The following is a 24,200-nucleotide window of genomic DNA, read 5'->3' on the forward strand; positions in this document are numbered from 1 at the left end:
AATTAAGTACTCATTCTGCAGCATTCATTCAGCGTTTTCAATGATAACATGACCACCACTTTATCCAATGGAATGGACAATATATATGAATGTTCACGCATGGGTCTCTACCCAGAACAAGAATGCGCCAATCAAGCTTGCAGTAGAAAAAACATTAAATATCCTTGCGCTGATCCAGTCCACAACTCAAATTCAGACCATACTATAGTTTTTTTTCTTTCTCTCATAGCATGTCAGTTAAATAACACAATTCGCTTGCATGATTTGTTCATCCTGTTCTTTCCCCAGCTGAATGATATGTCAATAAGTATTTTTTGACGGTTCCCAACATATTGTTTTTGTAATCGAAGAGTAATTCAAGGTAAACTATTCAATTTTGTGTAAGAGGTAGGAAAAATAGTGCCAGTCACCTCAGAGAAAACAATCCTTCCTATATTTGCAATCGCGAAAATGCATTTAATAAATTATCTCCCCCCTCCATGTAGAAAACTCACAAAAATTTTGTCGTCCACCAAAATAACGCACTATACCATATTTTTGGTATGGTATTTCGACCTAGATGTGAACAATACCAGTTTACCTATTGTAAACATATATTTGTTGATGTTTAATATTTATGTATCTAATTTATATGAATCCCAGACATTTACTGTGATTCGACACGGCTTATAAAAAATGCCTTCTTCAGTAACACTTGATTCAGGAAAGTTTTGTGCAATCTGAAATATGATGCAAGAATATAACTATATATACAAAATGTTAGTATACATGCATGCATCAACGTATGTAAAAGCGAAATTGATATTAATTAAACACGGGTTCAAAGTGCAAAAGTGAGCATGGACCACGCACAATTTGTCATGAAGACCAATTTAAGACAGTAGCAGAGGTCTCTTATTCACCCTTATAAATCTAAATGTGATTTCTGTGGACCAATATTTAGCAGAATGGTTATTACAAGTTGATCATTCAGTAGATATAACAATAACTTACTTAAATGTCAGCAGCTAAAATACCATTGGAATGTAGAGACAGTAGCCTGTTTTAATATACTGGCTGCATGTGCTCATCACACAATTCGGGGTTGTTTCTGAAGTGGTGATAAGGAAAAGGACCCTGCCAAAGAGACACGGGCACAATTATCTGGAACATGAAAGTGGGTCACGAGACATTTCTTTGGCCGGAATGACTTGCGTTTCTCAGATTGGACGTATGTGTCAAGTTCTATTGTTTAAACATAACAAATCACTCTAAATAATAACTATATAATATATAATTGGTCGCTTTGTCGGTAAAGCCTCCTTTAGAAGTAAGGCACAAATGATTGCACTCAGACATCTCAATAGATGCAACCGTTTTTCCATACAAAATGCAAAGAAATACTTAAATGCTATCGTGATGGTTTTATTTGTGTGAGTTAATTAAATTATAAGTCAACGTAGCCATGTCGGCGCCTTTACTCATCTTAAATTATTACATGTGGTTCTAAAATTTAAAGGTAACGAAATGTCACCAAAATCTTTCAGTTCCTGATTGCTGCGTAATTTGCATCTTAGCTGTCATGGCAAAACGTCTGGGCGAAAATTTTCAATCGCTATCGACTTTTACAGTTACAGATTGGCACTAAACTAGGTCAAGAAAAGCTGATGTCGGGTGTAGGCATTAACAGTGAAAGGGTTAGTTCCAACTTTTACCAATAAGCGGCGCTTCATTGCGAAATCATACCATTATATTTATTCCGGTTTTCACTCGATCACATCTTTTATTTGGCTATACCTAAATATGTCGAAGTATTTTGACGTGGATTTTATCGACGTATTTATCGGGGCTTTTTTTGTATAATGATCCTCGAAAGAAAATTGATCGACGAGGAGCGAAAACTGAATAAGCGCCATTTAAAGGTATCTGTAATCAAATTCACACAAATTATATATATTGCTGAAATAGTCGCCTGACCTGAATGACTTGTACTTAAAATAATGAAGGCAAAAAGGTTTACCGCGATTTCAATTTAAACAAAATGCTAAAGATGAGTATGGTCTAAAATGAGGTCATAGAGACCTACAATAATCCTAAAAATGGGTATTGTATAAAATGAGGTCATAGAGACCTACAATAATCCTAAAAATGGGTATTGTATAAAATGAGGTCATAGAGACCTACAATAATCCTAAAAATGGGTATTGTATAAAATGAGGTCATAGAGACCTACAATAATCCTAAAAATGGGTATTGTATAAAATGAGGTCATAGAGACCTATAATAATCCTAAAAATGGGTATTGTATAAAATGAGGTCATAGAGACCTACAATAATCTTAAAAATGGGTATTGTCTAAAATGAGGTCGTAGAGACCAACAATCCCAAAATATAAAATGCCAAACATATACATCTTATCTCGTACACCTAATATTATAACTTTTCAGATGTCTTACTGATTTTAGTAGTCCATGCACGCGGGCCCAATGCTGAGATCAAATTAGATGATTTCTTGGCACACTGGCAAAAATATTCCATCATATGTACATATTAGAAGTGCTAATGTTAATTTTCAGTATATGCTTTACTGTAAACATTTTGATTTCACATCACAACATCTGTTCGACAAACCTCCGCTCCACACTGGCACAGGTGGAACGATTCATCACTCTTGAATTCAAAAGAGAGGTTGCAGCCGGTACAGTTAAAACTCTGTAGTAGTTTTACATTAAAAGCCTCATAGCCATGAAAAACACTAAAACCGAGAAGAAACTCCACCTTCTCCCCGACATATCTGCTTCCATAAAGGTTGTATCGTTTTGGTACAAATGCTGCTTGGAAGGATACAGTGTTTCCTTCTATATCCAGGTTAATATATCCAAGTGACCCTATGTTAGGTCTGCAAATGGTACCCTTTAGTACCACCAATCTCAAAGCATGCTCTCCTGGGATCAAGTTGGTTTCTGCAAGGGTTCTTCCTTCAAAAGAAAAATGAAAACCAGTGACCAAGCTCTTGATCCCATCTCCTTTTCCATACCACTCTGATGGATATCTTGAGCGAACCCATGTCTTGTTCATCTTAGATAGTTCTTCCTTAACTTCCATAGCTCGTTTCATCATATCTATGCTTCCCAGAGTTCCATCAGAACCCAGCCCAAGCAAAGAGTACATTATGAATAAGTAGTACTTGGAGTACAAGGACACTGGCACCTTGTCATTCCATTGCTTTACACGACTCAGCACTGTCTCTATTTCGTAGTTTTTCTTGTACTGGTTATGCCTGATTCCAGAAATCCATTCTATGTAGTCCATGTCGAGGTGTTTTCGACTAATTTCACAATCTCCAAGATGGATATCGTTAAAAAGTGCTTCATAGTCTTCGACTATTTCTTTTATATCCTCCGGTGTTGTGATATATTCTAAACATGCTTTGTGAATCTCTTTTGTGTATTTCAGTTTTCTACAAGTTATTTTTAATCTTCTGTTTGCTATTGTATTTGGAGCGATGAAGTATCTAATGTCAGCCGCTTTCATTTTAAAAAGGTTTTCATACCACTTAATGCGGTCGTACAACAATGGATCAATCTCATTGATTTCCTGCTTGCTTAGGCATTCTCTGATAAGATCATCAATTTCACCAATGCTCTCTCTGATGAAACACTTGAGATTTGAAAGTTTGTCTTTCTGATGATGGATGAATTCAACAATATTGCCCTTGATATGCCTGTTGGTAAAGTCACTAAGCTGAAGGCGAACAGTTATCTCACTACAGTAGCCGTATGTATCTACAGCTGAATTTGGACAATATCGCCGACTCTCTCCAAAGTAAAAGCATGCAGTTTGAACCATCTGTCTCAGCTCTTCCGCTTTATTTTCAAACTGTTCATCAGTTGTTCTAAGGTCTGGTTTGTCCCCAAGACGTTTACCTGTGTAGGGGCTTATACGCCAATAATACAACATACCATACATATGGTATATAAGCTTAAGAATGACTCTCATTTTATCATCTACGTCTTCAACATTTTTGGCGAGCTCAGCCTGACAAAGTCCAAGAGCTTTCTGAAAACATTTCACAGCCTCTTCTTGATCTTTAACATTATCTCTTCTGTACATTGCAAAGAAACGCCCAAGATGCGCATGGAAATTAGGATTGTTTGGAAAGCACTCTGTCAGCTTCTTAAAGACATTCAACCTCTCTGTGTATGGTTTGCTGCATTCTATATCACTCATCAACTGCGAAAGTTTGGGTTTGTACTGTGGCTTAAATTCTGCAGCAGGGTCTTCATGGTAGGAACTATTTCTAATTATGAAAATTTGCGTTAGTATTTCGTTCACAGTGTTGTGCGATATTGCTACTTTCACTTTCTTCTTACTGGCATATTCAACTAATTCCATTGCAAATATATGTACCTTGCTTCGTGCGTCCTTGCTCAGTGTCTCAGTACACTCTTTTGCGGACCGTGCCTGATGTCGTGTAAGAATTTGTTCTAATATTTCTTTAGCTATGACAACATGGCAGATTCTAATCATGTTCTTCTTGGCCTCATTTATGTCAGGCATAATAAACTCCCTCATTGGAAAGTCAAAATCTTTCATTGTGACAGTTGCATTAGGAGGAAGCCCTATCAGATCTGCAAAAAACTGACATGGCACTGATGAGTGACCGTAATAGTAAACTAGAGATAAATACCCCAGAACAGTTTGCCAAGGTAGAAGATCTGTTGTTGGGTTTTTGTCCAGCTGAAGGTAACCACGCACAAGAGACTGCACACCCCTGTAATCATGTTCATATGCTGTTAGTCCAAATTCATACACATAGTGTGTTTTGCCTAACATAAGGTCTCTGCTCAAGTCCTGCAGGGCTATTTTTCTGTTTTCTTCATCGCAGTGTGCCTGAAATTTTTGAGAGAACATGTTTGCCTCTGATTGTGAAACTCTGCCTTGCAGCCAAAATTCTGAACCAAAACTCAGCTTTTCTTCCATTGAATAGATATAGCGTTCCACGTACAAAATGATAAGGATGATATCTTTCACCATTTTACGAAGATTGTCTACTCTTTGCTTTTCCTCTCCATCAACTAGCAAGACTACTGGAAGCTGTGTTCTACTGCCAAGAAACTCAACTCGACTGACAAGCTCACTTATTGGGGTTCCTGTGTGCAGCTTTGCTTGGGCACAAGGGAAAACGTCTTTAAGTTCCCAGAGTAACCTTTGTGCACATGTAGTACCTCCAGATCCAGGTGCATGTAACATTATAACCTTGTCAGATTTAGAGCTTTTTCCACAACTCTTTACTCTTTCAATCATCTTGCGTAAAAGCTCTCTCTCAGCATCCAAGTGCCCCGAGCCACACTCATACCAGATTGGCCACTTGATTGTCCCACCACGGAAAAAGGCTTTACACTCCTGTTGCAATTCATCGGGGTCCATAGTTTTTGCAAAGGGAGACTTCTTATAAAGAACTTCTAGTTCGCTCCTTAGCCAAGCAGCATCTTCCTGTGTTATAATTTTATCAGCTGTGCCATCATCAGTTGGAAGTTCATGGGTTACAGCAGGTTCTTTATTTCTGTTTGTAAGCTCATTCTGCAGAGCCCGGCAAATTTGTTCCATATCCAAATGTATGAGAGTCACTCTATTCAGCTGCTCAAGCAGCATAGTGAATGGTGTTGACTTTGCTATTCGCCCACAATCACACAATATAATAGACACTACAGGCTCAACCAACTCGTCCATCTTCATGATGAACTTAAATAAATGGTGAGTTAGGTTACCAACCTTCTCTTCCTCTGGCCAAAGAATCAACAAAGTCAAATTTGTATAGCCATAAGTGTCATCTTCTAACTTTTTCAAGTGAAATTCAATTGAAGTTTGATAATCTCTGTTCCATTTGATTGACTTGGCATCAAGAAGGCTTTCTGGCATGTCTGAGCAGCCTCTTATGAAGCACCACTGTACAGTTCCCTCATTATACCTTGGCTGATCTTTCCATGTACAGATATTCAATGCTTTCACCTTCCTTATTGGTTTTTCTACGACTGATAATAGTCCAAAATTTCTGCTTTTTTGATCAAAATCAAAAACCGCCAGCCATGGGACCAGGTATAGACCCTCAAGACATGCAGATCTTTTCTGTTCACAACTGATTAAGATATAATGTCCTCGGTCAAAACTTTTTGCTGCAGTCATCAATCTTTGGATTTCCTCAGACGGATTCTTCATTTGTTGTTGTGGTGTCAGCATGAGTTTTGGACGAAGATCAAGCTTATGTAGCATTTTATCATCTGAACTAATTGCAGGGGATGCCGAGAAAAGTTTCCTTTCAGTACCGTATCTTTTGGGGATTGCACCTTTTGATATATCCTTGGCTGCTAAATGAGTTGCCGATGTAGGAGTTTTATACCATAGATTTTCCTCGTTAATCAGGACACTAACTGCTGAAGAAACGCAGGATTCTTCACTGTTACAAGAGGAATAGACATCAACATTTTCTACCTCCTCAGTTTTTGAGCTTCCGTGGGGAGAATATTTCTGTACTGCTAGTATGGTTGGTTTAACAGTCCAACAATCACCCTGTCTATTTAAATTGTATAGCTCTACCCGGTCTTGCAGGTATCCAAGTAGCTTTTGGTTAGTTATACTTTTGAAAGATGAAGGTTTCTTTTGGGTTTTCTGACGTTTGAGAAAAGTCGTCTCTAGGGTCTGTATGTTTATACATTCTGAGTTATTTCCTTTCCTTTCTTTTGCACTGAGATAACTCAAATACAGCTCTTCATCCCAATCCGACTGTTGGTCCTCTGAAGAGATGAATTCAAATGCAAGATGTATACCGTTTTTTCTAAAAGACACACACACGCATATAAATATATATTTTATAATAATAATGTAAAATTTGGAGTATGCGCATTTGGTTATAGCGCCCCGTTTTAAGGAATTCTTAGATTTTTTAGATTACTTGTCTGATTAGTGAAATTCATTGCAATATAAACATTCCTTTGCCCGAAGTAATTAGCCAATTACTAGGAGCAAACGTCACGGAGTAAAGTGTTAGTTTCCATGATCAATTCAGACCTGCCAACTCTTACGATTTTGCCGTAAGTCTTACGAAAATTACCTTCAAAATACGGACTTATGGCATACTGGCAAAAACTACGGGAAAATGATCGTTGCCACAAAATCCGGATAATTGGTTCATCTGTTGATTATAGAATTTTTTTTAATGGCGTCCAGAAAAAGATGCATATTTAAGACGAAAGGGAAAATTAGCTTCTTTGAAAAGTGTTAATAATCAATACAGAACAATAAAAAGGAGTATTCAGATTCTTGTGAATAAAAGCTGGAAAGAACATAATTGCGCTTATTGGACATCACGTGCCAATTTGAGTATGTCTCGTGACGGGAGATATGATTGCTGTCGTCATGTGAAATGGAAAAGAATTGCCAAGCATTATGTAAAGGGGAGAGATATCAACAAGCCATTGAGCTGCATAGGGTTTGGAACTAGATTTTGTGCAACTGTACTAGTGGTAAAAAAAGGTATATGCATACTTTACAAACTTCTCAGTTGAACATAATGTTTATTTTTGATGGATCGAACTCTTAATTACGTTTTCCGGTTTTACTATAGCAGTTATTGATATTTTGTTACACCTTACTGAAAACTGGTCAATCTTACGGAAAAAAACCAACTGCCTTACTGAGACGGACTCGTCAGGGTTGGCAGGTCTATGATGATGCCATGGTTCACTAGTAGTGAATTCAGGTCCAAACCGAATGAGTGTCCATGGAATAATAAAGTCCCTACTAAAATCTAGTGTACTTGGTAGTGTGACTGCAGTGGCAGTATTTACGATAGGAAACCGGTAAATTACACTATGGAACCAATAAGAAGGGACTCGACAGATACCGTTTATGTCGCCATGGTGGCAAATGTGGTGCAGTTGTACTGGCCTGAAAACCATGAATTGACTGGTCTAAGGTGGCGTAGTTAAAATAGTTCCTTGTGTTAAGGGTTAATTGTATAGTTCCTACTGCGTGAACTGCTGGCGGTACGGAAACCTGACAAAGAGAAACCATGCAGTTGTGCGGTTGATATATATTTGGCAGGTTGTGAGATCTGTGGTCTTGCATTGATTATAGCAAAATTTATGTATATAACGGACACATCGGGCTTTCTAATTTACAACTGAAGATGTATGGAAGTCTTTGGAAATTTGGGGTAAACTTATGACTTCTAGCGGGAATAGCGCAGGGTTTGACACCGCTCGGTCAAGTATATATATATATATATATATATATATATATATATATATATATATATATATATATATATATATATATATAATCCTTTAAGAATCCCATTATTTTAGTGAAACATTTTGGGATTCTTAAAGGATTTTACAAAGTGTTTCGAATCGATAAATACAGCTGGCAAACAACACAGTTCTCCATTATTTTAAAGTTAGGTTAACTTGTTCCAGTCAGAATTATTCTGGAACAAGGTATTAAAGAGACCATTATATTTCTGTTATTTAATTTTATTCTTAATGCAATAGCTTTTTTCCAAAGCACTAATATTTTATAACGTTTAATCGTTATTTTATATCAGATGTGTAATACAACACTCCAACCGACGGAACAGTTTTTTTTTAAAGCAAAGATACATAAACTGCATAATAAAGAAAAGAAAATATTCAATGATTTCTTACTTGATTTAAGTTCTGTCACAGAGATATTTTTGGATCCAAAATGAATGTCTTGAGAGTTTTGTATGAGTACATTCATTGTTACAGTTCCAACAGACTGACATAGACCTGGAAATATAATTTAATCCATTGTAGGCAAAAACGTTAAGATGCTACTTAGATAAGATATGTCATTACTTACATAAATGTTCATTTTCTTATCATGCAGTTAAGATGAAAATTTCATTTTAGATAACCTTCTGAAGTTTTTATGAGCAAGGTTAATATTTGCTATAAAAGCTGCATGCAAAATATCCAAAGATACATGTTGCTGTAAATAATTAGTCTTAGTCGACCTTTTCTTAATCTTTTTAAAGATCGATGTAAGACGTGTGGATAAACATGATGTTACAAATGAAAACGTTTCAGATATACCTGCATATAGTCACATAGTAAAGGTTTATAAGTATATCGACAACTGGGCACCAGTCCGTTATATATCTATGTAACCGTTGCTCTGGCTGGTCTTATGTAAGAAACATTTTCATTGGTCGACGACAAAGTTGTATATAACGTCATCAGTCAAACCGAAAATAGGTACGGGAAAGCCTGGCAACAGATAACTATGAATTTGCAACTTCCCAGTCAGTCCTATGGATCATACATTTAGCTGCCATTGGGACCAACGCGGCTATTAACAAAACAAGGATTGACTGAAAAGTTGCTAATGCATCGAATTATTATTTGATTCGCAACTTCCCATGAAATCCAATCGCAGACACAGCCGAGGTGATCCGAAGAGATTGCGGTTTCTTTTTTTTTTTTCCTTCTTTATTTTTACTGCGAAACAATTCTGGCATCTAAATTGTAGGATTTTAACGCAAATTATAACGCCGACATACATACAAGGCATGTTTTTCTTTGTTTCGCATAAATAGCCGAGGTGGTCCGAATGATAGCGCGGCAAAGGCACTAGATGTGAAATTCGTTTTCGAAGGAAATAAATAAAATCCTTATTTGTAAAGTCCTTTCACGACAATAAAAAGAAAATATTGAGAGCAATCAGTTTTTAAAACCAAGACGTGTCTCCGTTGCAAGAAGAATTTTCAAGGGAGTTAAATATTGCTGGAATTTTTTTTTAATGGGCATCCTTTATAAAAATCCAACATGACAGAATGACCGTAATATTATCATTCCTTCTGTGAGAATGAGATATGTATAGTCTATGAAACTTACTTAGTCTGTCCAGTTGTCCATATAAAGAGCATCATACAGGGATTGTCGACGTAGTTCGCGAGATTAAGAACGCGTTATAGCGCCTTGTATATCTACTATGGACATGGTAAACGTAACCATGAGAGCTTTAGGCACGTTAGCAGATTTGCACGTTAGCACGTTAGCAGAATACTGGCGGTACTGTGCCAATTGAAGATAAACTATAAACACTGAAATATAAACAGCCGTGACAAAATGTAGGACGATAAACCTTTCCATAGAAAAGTAAACGTAACGTACTGCAAGATAAATGGTAAAAATGTCAATACAATGAATTGCAAAATAAATTATGAAGATAAACCCATTTCAAATAAATGTAAAGATAAAGTAATAAAAGTTGAAAGAGAAACGTTATATTCTATCAAATATATATAAAATAAAAGGTAAAAAATATAAAATGCTGCATAAAAGGGTCACAATTTGTTACACAAGCCACATTCCCTTGAAAGAAGGCTAAGATTTTCTCTGGTGGTACAACATCATAAAGTTCCTTTAACTCATTTCACATGAAACCTTACGCGTCACAGGTTTCCAATAGATACACTCCGCAAAAATGTGTTCCACTGTCTTCGGATACACTTTTATCAAGGTTCACCCTTCAGGAGGTATGCACAAGTCAGTTATGTGTGTCCAATGCGTAAGAAGTACAACATCACCTTATCTTGGCGTTTGGTTCTACATTAGACATGCCACTTTCCAAAGATGGATTTCATATTTTGAAGCTTGTTTCTTGAGTTTTTATTCCACATATTTTGCCAAGCATATAGAAGATGCCGATTGATATACTATTTAAAGCCGGTATTTAATAATTCCTAATACCAGTGCGATTAGGGAACCAACAGTACAGAACACTTTTTCCGGATTGTATAAGCAAAATAATGTTAATGTAAGATTTGGGATATCAAATAGTTGTACAGTTTCAGTCTTAGCCATGCTGTCAGTTTGGAAAGAAAATCCCAAAAGATAATAAAATTTGATTACTGAGAGCTTTCAATGTAGTCCAGGCATCTTCATAATTTTTTAGGTAAAAACCAAGATTTTATCCAATAACCTGCTCGAGATGGTGCATTGATTTGTCGCAACGGCAGCTCCAATCTTGTCTCCGTCTTTCGAAATGTCTGTATCGAGGGGCATATGGCCACGAGAGCTGGCTCTGATTTTCTTGAACTTGAACTATACACCAAGGGAATTTGTTGAGTCTTTGAATTAGCAAAGATCAAGTATACTTTTGGGTTCGATCCGTCTTCTTTACTAAGTTAGGGGGCGCTCACCAGTTATTATGTTACTTTTGAGAGAGTGACTTATGTAAGGTGAAGTTGTTTGCATTTGAAACAGTGGAGACAATGTTGGCATACCTCTATGCTACTTTCAAGTAATGTGGCTGACATTTCATGGGATAGTGTTCTTATGGAAACTGTACATGATGTAGGCACACTGCTAACTAAAATGACTGCTCCTTTGTGCTAAAAAATCAGCCTGAATTAGTCTAAAGTACACTATCCCTATTAAAATTGGGGAAATGAATTTTGCCCAACTTGAAAATACCAGTTTCTAAAAATGGATGAATTGCCAAACATATAAAATGTAAAAAAGTTATTGGTTCTTTTTTGACAATTTACCTCTGAAGTCCAGGAAGTAAAAATGACCAAGTGGACTGGCTGTTTTTTGTTTAGAGGCTGACATCTAAAGAAAGGCCAAGCTGTATACTTTATAACCCATATTACACCCATGAATCATACACCAAGATAAAGGGAAATAAAGGAGATTCTTTGAACAATATCAAAGATATACAAGGTCTTTTTTAAATAGCCAGTATAACCAGTGAAGAAACCCGGAAAAGTCTTTTCCTTTAAAATTCTAACCCTACGTAAAATTCGAAAATGTAGAACTCCACTGTATATCTTTGTGAACTGATTGTATAGCGGATTGTACTTGTGTTTATTAATGACGAATTTTATGTAGATTTAATTTGTATTGTGTGATTCTTCTTTGTCCATAATTGAGGGTATGAATTTCGGCCTACTCAACTAATGTCTGTTTTTATAAACACCATACTACATAACTAATTTTTATCTTTGATTGTATATTATATTATAAGATTATTATTAGTTGTAGGCAAACATGTTTACTTGCATTTGAGTTCAGGACGCTGGTTTTCCCCTCTTTAATTCATTCCTGGTCTACCTGATCTTTTCCATGTTCTTTACTAGGGTTTTTGTAAAAGACCTGTCCTTGTTTACGACTCAAAATTAACTTTTGACATCATCCTGGTCCTGTTATTGTGTCTTATGTTTTTATATATATATTTAAGATGTTTATATTAGAATGACTCATTCCTATATAAACATCTTAAGTGAAATAAGCCATTTAGTCGTGTTCAGTTTTAATTTTAGAGGATTTCTTTTTAATTTAAATTATTCATTGGAATTACAAAGTGCTTTTTAATCACTATTTTGGGATTACTGTCAATTCATTTAGAGACATTTTGGATTCTATCATTGTGATACATCAAGACTGTTAGCACATCAAAACTATTCCAGGCCATTGGTACATCAGCACATTCAAGAATTTACTTCATTGGGAACATCACTGTAATTCAATCACATTCTCTATACTTTCGGACATGTGATATAACGTTTATGAATATTTGCGATTTAATTCACAATACTGTAAGTTCTTAATACATTTTCACTTTGTATTCTAGAAAAATAAATTATTTGTTGAATTTTACAAAACTTGTTGTTTTTCACTCTTTTCTGTTATAAGATTATTTACCAGGAAATATAAATCAATTCAAGCAATATTACCCTATTCAGCTATTCAGAAACGTATTCAGGCTAGGCCGTCAATGTTAATAATAACTTGATTTTCTTTCAAAGTAATTGCTGTTTTTAAAGAATCAAATTTAAGGATAATGTCTACACTTTACTGAAATCTATTTTGCTTACAATTTTAAAACGTGCACATTATATGCTTATTTAATATGAATGAGTTGATTTGTTTTGATAACTTTAGGTTTATTTGCCCTTCTTAGTAACTGCACCATTTATGTTGGTCATAATTCTTCATATGAGCACAGCAGAAACTATTACTGGAATTAAACATTGGTACAAATATTAATCAAATGCCACTTAAACAAACATGATATTTTTAGTTACTAAAACTTCACCAAAAAATGACAAGGTGAAGAACAGAATTAGCTTGAAACATCCTCTATATAAAAAAAAAACAGAGCACAGGACGTGTTGTCACATCGAGATGTTCATCTACACAAATCACAGTGTTCACCGATATTACAGATGAGTAACTTCAGTTTTACAACTACATGTTTATATGGTTAATTCAAACCAAATGTGAATCTTTTCGTAAAGTTTCAAAACTAAATACAAACCTTTAATTTAATTTTAATTAGAATAATTTAATTTTAATTAGAATAGTTTAATTTTAATTAGAATAATTTAATTTTAATTAGAATAATTTAATTTTAATTAGAATAATATATTCTGGGCACATGCACCTTATACCTGTTGTTAGGCATATTGTTTACAGCGAAATAAATTTTCAGCATTTCTTTTTATCATCACTTAATTATTATCATTATTATTAGTGGTAGTCACATTTCTAATGAAACCATTGCAGAAACAGTGATGACCATGCTTGTAGCTTACAATTCAGAAAGTTGGTCTGAGAAGGTTTCTAGAAGACACTTCATATTTTAATGAGCCAGTTTTGAAGGTTCATTACAGAAACCCCATGCGTCCATTTCTATATTTTCCTGAGCCAGCAACCTCCTGCGTCCCTTCATAGTTATATTTACCTGAATCAGTTTGTATGTCCATCTCAGCATCCCCATGCATTCCTTTCTTCTTAAATTTTCTCTGTTTTCTCTCAGACATCTTTCTCTATCTTACAGCCATTTGTTTGAACAAGCACAAAAGCTGAAAGAAGCAATTTTCAAAAACGATAAAAACAAGAGTTTAATCAAAGAGGGAAACAAACATTCAATGTTATTTGTCGTGTTCTAAGCTTCTTACAGTGCCTCAATGAAAGATCTGGAAAAATGTCATATCTGCAAGCGCAAGATATTGTGCACATAATGTTCAACATCGTCTCTCATGCTGATCGTAGCATTTTGTTGCCTTTGTACAGCACACTCGTGATAATCTAACTCAAATTCCTTTCACTGCAATGTTGGATAAACTCGATGGATTCTGATTCGATAAGATTTTGCCGTCCCTGCATTTTTCTCACTGGACATCACACAGAAGTAATAATCATGGCGGCTATCATTTTAATTTTAAATATATATTTGGTACAAAACTGTATTGTCCGGGGAAAGATGTGGGTACAAATTTTGTATCCAGCTAATTTTTAACACAACTCGAAAATCTTGTAAACTTGACAATTTCAATATTGAACGATTAAGCATATACACAATTCATGGAACGCAAAGTTCGATTAAAAAAGCCCCTGGCGACTCACTGTAATAAGCATCTGTTTGAAAATATTGGACATAAATCTGAAATCATTCATACGTTTGTGAGACTTGCTGAAAATAAAAGTTCCTTTGTCGTCATCGGATGTCCAGTTGGCTTGAGAAACACCCAGGATGTGTCAATTTTTTTCAAACTTGTGGATTCATCCCTTGAAGAAGCCGTGACCAAAGCTGAAGCACTTTTTACTGGGTTTCTCGTTGAAGATAAAATCCCTATTCTGCAGCCGATCATTCATGCAGGTACCATTTTCAACGCTATGTTTCTGCATCCATCCCATTCAGCATACGACATCATTAAAAATATCAGTGTGGACGAACATATACAACAAGTATTGCTAATGAACTGCCAGCAGATTCCACAGAAACTTTAGTTCAGACAATGAAAAGTAGGCCATTTAGCATTGCTACAGATGGTATCAATGACAAGGAAGACAAGTTATACCCACTTGTTGTTTGCTATAGTGGAAATGGAAATACCAGAACGAAACTTATAACATTATTGGAGTGCACAGAAAAGGGAACAGGGGAAACATCGCAAAAATGATTGACAACAAATTTGTGGAAAACGGCATCACTTTGGGGAATTGCATTGCATTCACCACAGACAATGTCAATGTTATGATAGGAATGAAGAGTGGTGCCTATGGATTTTTGGATGCATTTGTCATCGACTCCACTTAGCTTGAGAATGGGCTTGTAAGGAACTTACTGTTAATGTAGAATCGTTTTTTCATGACATTTATTACTACATGGAAAAGAGCACCAACAGAATGCATGCATTTATACATTGCCAAGAAGAAGGAGATGTTGGTATCACTAAAGTGTACAAGCATGGCAGTATTAGTTGGCTGTCTCTTGGAAAAACGACAAAATGGGTATTCAAGCAGTGGGATCCACCTAACAGCCTTCTTTAAGGCAGAGTGCGAAGAGGGGAAGTCTGCCAGTAAAGAAGTCAAAACAAGACAAAGTGTGGAAGCCAACCACTCTAGGAAGCAGAGAGTTCTGGAAAATTTAAGGTGCAGGACTTTTAAGTTGAACCTCCTCTTCTTGGACTTCATCTTTCCCTTTTTTGACAGGGTGAATCTAGAGCTGTGGTCAGAAGAACCAATGGTTCACATAGAGGCTGCCGATAAAAGAGTTTATCAAGCAGATTATGGCCATGTTTTTGAAACCTTCTGCCATGATCTTCAAAGATACAGAATCTGTTGACTTCCGAATTGGATAAAGCATCAAGAATGATGAAGAAATAATGATTGGTCAAGCAGCTCGGAGCTTCATGCAGGAATCTGAATTTCCTAAAGAAAAGACTAACTCGTTCTTTACCTCTATAAAAGCCCTCTTTACAACAGCATGTAACTAGCATGTAAATATTTCAGAACCTCATCTTAAAAATTCAATTGTAGCAGATGTGGCAAAGAGGCCCTTCATCAGTTTCGCAATACTGGAACTCTTTGTGAAGCAGTTTCCAGCAATCATGCCTGTAGGAGCTTCACTGTATCAGCTGCCGATACAGTTTTCTTTATACCAGGTTGAAGAACTACATCTTGGAATGCTGGTTGGTGGTTCTAACCGGGGTTTTCCCGGGTTCTTCCTCCACCAGTTATTCTGGCCGCCACGTATAGCCTATCATGCCCAGATAAATGGTGTTAAACCTAAAAAGCCATAATAACTTTTTTGATCATAATGTAGTCATTTCAAGGTATTAAAACGATAACATTAATTCGTTTTCATCAGCCCTGTGATTTTGCTGTACTGTCAATAGACACATGTACATTTTATTCATGTGCGTTCAGCATTTTGCAATTTTGATGTTAATGCTGCCAGATAAGATAAATAAGCTTTGTTTCTAGGAGGAATCTTTGTGCAATATCCAAAATTAATTAGTTTTCTTACCTTATTGCCAATGGGTTGCGCTGATATAAGATTGATCGATGCTTCCGGTGACGTCACCTTTAGTATAAAAAATATAACTTGAACTATGTAGATCTATCGGAAAAAGAACTGCAAACCTGGTACAGCCATTTCTGACAAGTTTAAATATTATCTCTTTGTGGAAATGTAGATGATATTTCGTCTCACATTTTCAACATTCAAGCAGATCCACTCAGAAGAAATGCTAAAAATAATTGTCTAACTTAAACTGTTTACAACCATAATACACAGGATTTCCACTTAGATCATGTCACAGGGTGGAATGCTGTATGCCAAGAAAACTTGTTAAAACGTGTCCATTATGGTGGATCAAACTAACGATATGCTTTCAGACACAGACAGTAGTAATCCATTTTGTCTTACAGTTTCATTGGGGTGGATTAAAATACATGTAAAGACATAGCCATTTCTTCAATCCTCAGAAAACTCCCAGGATTAATCAAGTGAAAGAATACACATTTGTGAGCTTTACAGCTGCTTTTCGTGTACATACAGAGCAACAGTACATACTTTAATATCGAAACTAGGTTATGGGATTCTCGAGAATGATCAAAACCGCGATGACAGAAGAATTTTAAATTCAAGAATGACATACATTCTAACGATCAAAAAACAAACATCATGCCCTCGTTTAAATGACAAAAGGGTGGATAAGATGATTAAATAAGTGTTAATGATTTCTACCTTTATGCTTGAAACGAGTATGTCAGATAGAGTTGTTGTTGTTGTTGTTATTGGGCTTTACGCCATTTTTCAGCACAGAATAGGCTATACATGGCGATCAGTATTAATGGTGGAGGAAGAACCCTGGAAAACCCCGGAAAGAACCACCGATCCACGAGAAGCTACAGGCAAGCTTTCTCACATACCCACATCAGCCGAGCCCGAGGCTCGAACCCACGCACACAGAGGTGAGATGGCAGTGATCCGTAACGGTGACCGCTTTAGACCACTCGGCCACGCGGGGCTCCATATGTCAGATATAGCTTTAATGATCAATTATGAATTTTTTTTAAAAGTGTCATCGCGTCGACTTTAAATAAATGCCTTGAACTAATTAAGAGTCTCTATTCAGTTACCTCGCCTTTTATATATATATATATATATATATATATATATATATATATATATATATATATATATATATATATATATATATATATATATATATATATATATATATATATATATATATATATATATATATATATATATATATATATATATATATATATATGAATTTCTCTGATAAAACTTGTAGCCAGCGCCAGCTTTTTGTTGCAATCAATTTTCACGATATACTTACTGATCACAATTCTTGTTCAGTATTTAATTAGTATCACTTTATGTGTTGTGTACCACACTTCAGAATTGAAAATGGAGTTGATATATAATATATTCTAATTTAGACCTTAAAGTCAAATAAAGAAACAGGGAATAGAGGACTAGCGTGAACAATTTACCTGTACTCATGTAACAGATGTAACATTTAATGACTAGTCAGGGTGTCGAACCTCGTATTTCTACCTAGGAGTTCAGAGAGCCAGCCTCTTGCTAACAATTCTCGCACTTCCTTGCAAAACAAAATTCGTACAGGCGTTAATCTTCGCAGATACGCTGGTCTATCCGGGGAAGGTAGATTATATAAGAAATAAATCTTGACATCATTTGTCTCTTTAGCTATGCAGATATAACGGACACTGACTAAAGCTGAATCCCCATAACTGTTATTGATGCATAATGTTGTAATTGCGTATCTAAATATATTCTGAGAAAACTGTTAAAGGGAAGAAAAATTCCACAATGTAAGGGATCAAGCTCTTGTTCATATGCAGTTATATATATATATATATATATATATATATATATATATATATATATATATATATATATATATATATATATATATATATATATATATATATATATATATATATATATATATATATATATATATATACGCACTGTCAAACATTACATGCATGTTTCTTAGATAAGGACCTCAATAAATAACAATAAGTTCATCAATAAGTTTGAAAATTAAATTGCAAATAAGAAGCCGAATGGAATAGGAGAATCGTTACTATTTATTCCGGAGATATTTATGTTATATTTCAAAGGCTGAAATAGAAGAAGAAAGGGTGAGGAGTGGGAAATTTTATATTTCTATAAGTTTAGATATTCCCACCTGCATCATCAGAATTATTGTGTGCTTAAGAACTGTACAGATCATAACTAATGTAAATTTTCATTTTCTAACCTATCGAGAAATCGTTTTTTAAATTATGCAATGGCTGGACACTACATGAATATTTTCAGTTCTTAAATAGTTATTCTATACAAATAAGGAAAATCCTCCATTCTCTGCAAAGATCTGCAGCAGCAACCAATGGTTGTCCAGTAATTGCCGATCACTGTAAGCAGATATGACAGTAGTGAAGGGGGACGATATGGCCTTAGTGGAAAAGTACATTACAGCCCCCCCCCTCCGGACTATATATCCTTAGCCTTTTTTAGCACACCCTGGGACAATAGAGCCTCAGTGGGAAAAGGCTGGGTTTTGTATAGGGAAAATAGGAATGGAACAGATGGGTAACGTAACGATAATGGACATTGTCAACAATGTTGCAAGGGTCTGACCTGACTACACGCTAATCTAGGTAGAGAAAAATACAGTAGAGATACAGACATTGATATATAACACATAGATATAGATTGATAAACATCATTATATCACACATAAAATATAAAATTGACCAAAAAAATTGTAAGGCAAAAGAGTAATGTTTTTGGAGTCAAAGATAAAATATAAAATATAAAATTGACTAAAAAGATTTCTGTAAGCAAGAAAGCAAGTCTTTTAAAGGCAATGGAGTGGCCACGAAAAAGGTCTTTGATATTTTTGTTAACATCATTCCGTTAACATAGAGGGCATCGCTTAGGTCTTCTTCTCTGCCTCAGACTTCTTTTGATTTGTGGACCATAGAGGAGGACTGTCTTCAGACAGCCTTGTCTCTCCACATAGATCCTTCTTTTTCATACGCTCGTATAGGTGATCCTGATGATTGTCCGTGATAATTTGACCCAGAGAATCTACACCATACCAAAGTTCAACACCACTAGTAAACCCTAAAAAGTACTACCACATTCAAGAGACGGAAAAGCGCTCCTACATAAAATTTAGAACTACAGCTTACACTTACACGGTGAAGTTTAAAGATTTCAAGTCCAACATACTGCTTGAAAAGGATTCTTTATTATCCATACTGAAACTACAATGTGAAGCCAAAGAAGACGATCGCTTGAGACTTTCCATTTATCACGACAGTTTGAAGTCAACTGTTTTCATTGAATTTAGCAGCCCATCAGAATTGACACCTTCCAAAGTTATTGATAAGATTCAACACGTACAACAATCCAACGACAAGGTTCACATCACCGATGGAAAAGCGACACTGTTCATGACACACTTGTCTCTTCCAAAAGGGACCGGACAACGCAGAAAAGTGATTTTGGTGGACGACCTTCGCAACATCAAGCGCAACGTCGTTCAAGTTAACAACCCTCAAGACCAAATGTGTTTAGCCTTTGCCATCGTGAAGAGACAAACGTATGTCGACAGGAACGAAACAGTAGAATGGATAATATCCTGGAAAACAATTCTACAATCAACGAAGAAAAGCAGAACTCCTGTTACAGCAAGCTGGGCTATCCAAAAGCACACACTATGGCATTCCTGAAATGCAAAAATTGCAAGACGTCTTGGCAACACGCTATACATTGTATGTGCACCCTCAAGAAGTGCGTGGAGAACTGGTGTTTCGAGGCAAAAATTTCAAAGACGGAAACTATATTCACGGCTATCATGACGATGAACATTTCGATGCCATTACCAGTATCACTGCATTCCTGGGATTTGGTTATTATTGTAAGAAATGTGACTATGGCTATAACAATCGAGAGCAACACAGGTATTGCTGATCAAAATATGATTAATGTTTGGCCTCTAAACCCTGTCTGGACGAAGGACAAGAACGAATGCATTGTCTTGCTTGCCGGCGCATTTTTGTCAGCCCTACCTGTTACCAACAACATCTGAAGACACAAGGTTCACAGCAGAAAAGTGCTTGTCAGCTGCTGAGATTGTGCCCTACTTGTGGACAAGGCATACGTACCAATAACGCCAAGGGGCACGTATGTTCAGGAAAGAAGTGATGTCACATTTACCACCAAATGGTGGACTTGGAACACGAATGCTTCATTCATAAATACCATTCCAAACATGAAGAGGAAGTTGACCAGAAGAAAGGGAATTTGATCATTTTCTAGTTCGAATGCGTGCAAGAGACTGGCATTCACATTCCTAATATTTGCGTGGCTCACCGAGCGTGCGAGAAATGCATCAAAGAGCCAATCTTTAGTCATTCTCCTCACAAAATCTTTCGGGGACCAAACACGCTGGCTGATTTCGCCCAATGGATCTTAGATTCCATCGACAAGATGTGGAGCCAAGTAGAAATCGATCATTACGGAGATTGTCATAGCCATGCCACTGTGATGGCTCACAATTTCTCGGTTTACACTGGATAGTTTCTTCTCAAGTACTATACGGAACAAAGTACCGAACGTTCAAAAATGACCTTGATCGGAGCCAAAATCATTCCATGCAAGTGAGGCAAGTACAGTTAAAAGATTCGATCAGCTATTTGGCCATACCTTTGAGTAGAATGCCTAAATTATCTGGAATGACAGAAATGACCAAAGGCTGTTTTCCACACTATTTCAATACTGAAGCCAATCAACACGCCATTCTATCCCATTTGCCTGAGGCTCACTACTACGACCCCGACAACATGCGTACCGAACAACGAGATGCTTTCTACGCTTGGTACCAGACTCGTGCTTCGGACCCGTTCGTTTTTTTAGGAAAAATATTATAGCATTTTCGTTCCGACGTAGACATTTTACGACGTTGCTGTGGACAATTTCGAGAATTATTCATGGTGCACAAAGGGGTCACTCATTTGAAAGAAGCCTGCACCATTGACATAGCGTGTTCCTTGGTGTACATCCAACTATTCATGCCCGAAAACACACTGGCTGTCATAAATCCTCAAACGACCAATTTTTCAAACGGCAATACTCGGTCAAAGCCCTACGCTACCTACATTACTTGTGCAACAAGGAAGAAAAATGGATCCAACATCGGAACGCTTTCGATGGATGGTTGGAACTTAGAAAACCCCAAGATCGTGTACGAGTTTAACGGATGCTTATTTCACTGATGTCCCCTCTGTTACCCTCAACGTGGCACCAAAAATCAGTTTTTACAACGTAACGTACCATGGAGGACTTGTACCAGGACATTTGTCGCCGACCTGGACAACATTCGAAAATACGAATGATTGATCAAGTGCAAAGTATTGCCTCCACCGACTTGTACCATCCCGTTTTACCTCGTCATTGCCAAGAAAAATTGTTTCCCTTTTGCCGTACTTGTGCCAAAACGTGCAACCAAACTGGACCTTGTCAGCACACCAAGGAAGGACGCGCCTTGACGGAAGCGTGTGTCAGCGTGGAATTGTTCAAAACTGGACTTGTGTTGCCAATTGTTAGAAGTGTACGAAATTTACCACATTCCAAATATAGAATAATACCACAAGGGTTACCAAACTCAGAAAGGCATTTTTCCAGACTACGTGGATGCCTTTTTGAAACTGAAACAAGAAGCCGGTGGATATCCTTCCTGGTACCACGCTCCCGAAGACCAAAATGAATTCAAAGAGAAATACTGGGAGCAGGAAGGCATCATTTAGATCACGTTAAATAAAACGAAGGAAGGCGATCGTTTGCTAAAGTGATGTTGAATTGTTTGTGTTGCAAAATGGCACAACGACCGTGTTTACCCAAGATAGTGTATTTGTACGAACCTTCCCACCTCCTTCCAGATGATTCGCAGCAAAACCAAATACATGAAACACGTGGACGTCCTTCGTCAGGACTTGATCTTATTCAATTACGAAGGAACATTGGACTTAGTACAGGCTGATGAATTTGGAAATGTCATCATTGCAGCCTGTGCGACATCCCATGTTCTCTTAAAATTGTTCGAAACTTTAGAACTGGTAGGAGATCGTGTGCTGTATTTTGACACTTCCATTTGATTCTACATCGATCGCTTTGGTCGTTGTTACCCTAGAATCGAAGGAGACCGTTTTGGAGCGTGGATGGACGAGCATCCTAACGACAAGATTCTAAGTTTTGCTAGTGGCGGTCCCAAAAATTACGGCTACGCATACCGGGGCAAACAAAGAGAAGTGCACGCCGGTTGTAAAGTGAAAGGATTGACTCTCAGTTATCACACCAGTCTAGTGGTGAATTTTGGTGTGGTGAAAGAAGCTTTACAGTCTGGACAAGATGGAAACTTTAAAGTGACCACCTACGAACCGCACAAGATTGTAACTTTACCCACACACGAAAATGTCAGTCGATCTTTCGAAAAAGGGTAAAATCGTGTACCACAAGAGAGTGCGAGTTCCCAACCTCTTCACCTCGATATTGGTCAGCATTCAAAAATGGAAAATGTCCAAGACCAATAGTTCATTGTAACTACAAAGACCAAGCGAGAAAGATGAATACTTTTAAACAGACATCATTCAAGTTTGGGGATTCTTAAATGGAGAGCGATGCTGTACCTTGCGATTGCAGGGATGCCGTACGCTGTGACCTCAGCGATTCAGTATCATACCATGGGAACTTTGGTATGACTACTACAACCACTACTACCATACCTACCATGGGAAGTGATGCTGTGCGTGTTAACCCTGACGGATGCGAAAGCGATGCCATTGGTTATCGTGGACTCTTTACTGGTTTTCAAGGTGGATGTCAACCTCCACGCGAGACCATGTGTCTATCACCCTACGGATGTCATCCAACCCTGAACAACCTCCTGTGGATTTCACCGTACCCTCATCAAAATGAGCCCTCGAAAGATGAAAATTCGTTCCCTGTGCGTTTGTTTGAATACTGCGACTTTGAATGTCGTTTCCAAACGTTTCAGGGAAAATGTCCTAAATATCTGGGAGACCTACCCACCAAGAATTAGCCAGAGCCCGATGTTCTACTTGGGGCGAAGGGGATAATGTCAAATGCTTCACCTGTGGTGTGTCACTTCACCAGTGGAAACAGAAAGATTCGGTTTACCTGGAACATGCTCGATGGTCTCTGCATTGTCACTACCTACCTTTAGTGGGACCCTAGTCATTGAAGTGGCATACCATGTCGTTTAGGAAACCAGCTTGGATAGGAGTCAAATGTTGGGCAACACCTAGACAAGTATTTAAACCCCATTTAAAAATAATATTCAACGATTACCAAACGAATTGCAAGAGAAGATCTACAACAAGTTTTGCAGTGAGCATAATCTCAATTGGTCACTTAGAAACGTTTGAGTCGAGAAATTCACAAGAGGAAATTGACAAAAGTCAACAAACTCGTCATATATTTCTGGATCAGGTCTGCACTCTTCCGATTATTCCGCTCTAGACCATTTACATTAGAAGATTCTACCATTCTTGAACATTACCCTGAATGGCAGTGGTCAGAAATTACTCACTATATCCATTACTTTCGCTCTAGGAGAAGATTTTAAATAAAATAAGGACAAGTAGAAGAGACCCCAACATGTGTATAAATACTGACTGACACGATCATGGATAATTAAGAAGAGAACATTCGTGGTTTGTCTCTAGAGTTTAGATAACGCATTTACCGAGAGTTCGTCAAATAACAAGTTCAACGCAAAGAAACGTTTCATCCGTTACGTTAACCCATGT

The 24,200-nt window shown here is 36.9% G+C and overlaps 1 protein-coding gene across 1 annotated transcript; it reads right to left on the bottom strand.

Moving 5' to 3' along the window:
- Positions 1-104: 104 nt before the first annotated feature.
- On the bottom strand, positions 105-16,578 carry LOC149771284 (uncharacterized). Its single transcript, XM_089948665.1, has 4 exons — positions 16,324-16,578; positions 13,753-13,873; positions 8,685-8,789; positions 105-6,773 (listed from the first exon to the last, which is right to left on the bottom strand). The coding sequence occupies exons 2-4, from the start codon at positions 13,829-13,831 to the stop codon at positions 2,584-2,586; spliced, it is 4,374 nt and encodes a 1,457-aa protein (XP_089804791.1). The 5' UTR covers positions 13,832-13,873; positions 16,324-16,578; the 3' UTR covers positions 105-2,583.
- Positions 16,579-24,200: the final 7,622 nt, after the last annotated feature.

The sequence above is a fragment of the Sinohyriopsis cumingii genome, unplaced genomic scaffold (genome assembly GCF_028554795.1).
Source record: "Sinohyriopsis cumingii isolate HCF-2022 unplaced genomic scaffold, ASM2855479v2 utg001994l, whole genome shotgun sequence".
Lineage (NCBI taxonomy): Eukaryota > Metazoa > Mollusca > Bivalvia > Unionida > Unionidae > Sinohyriopsis > Sinohyriopsis cumingii.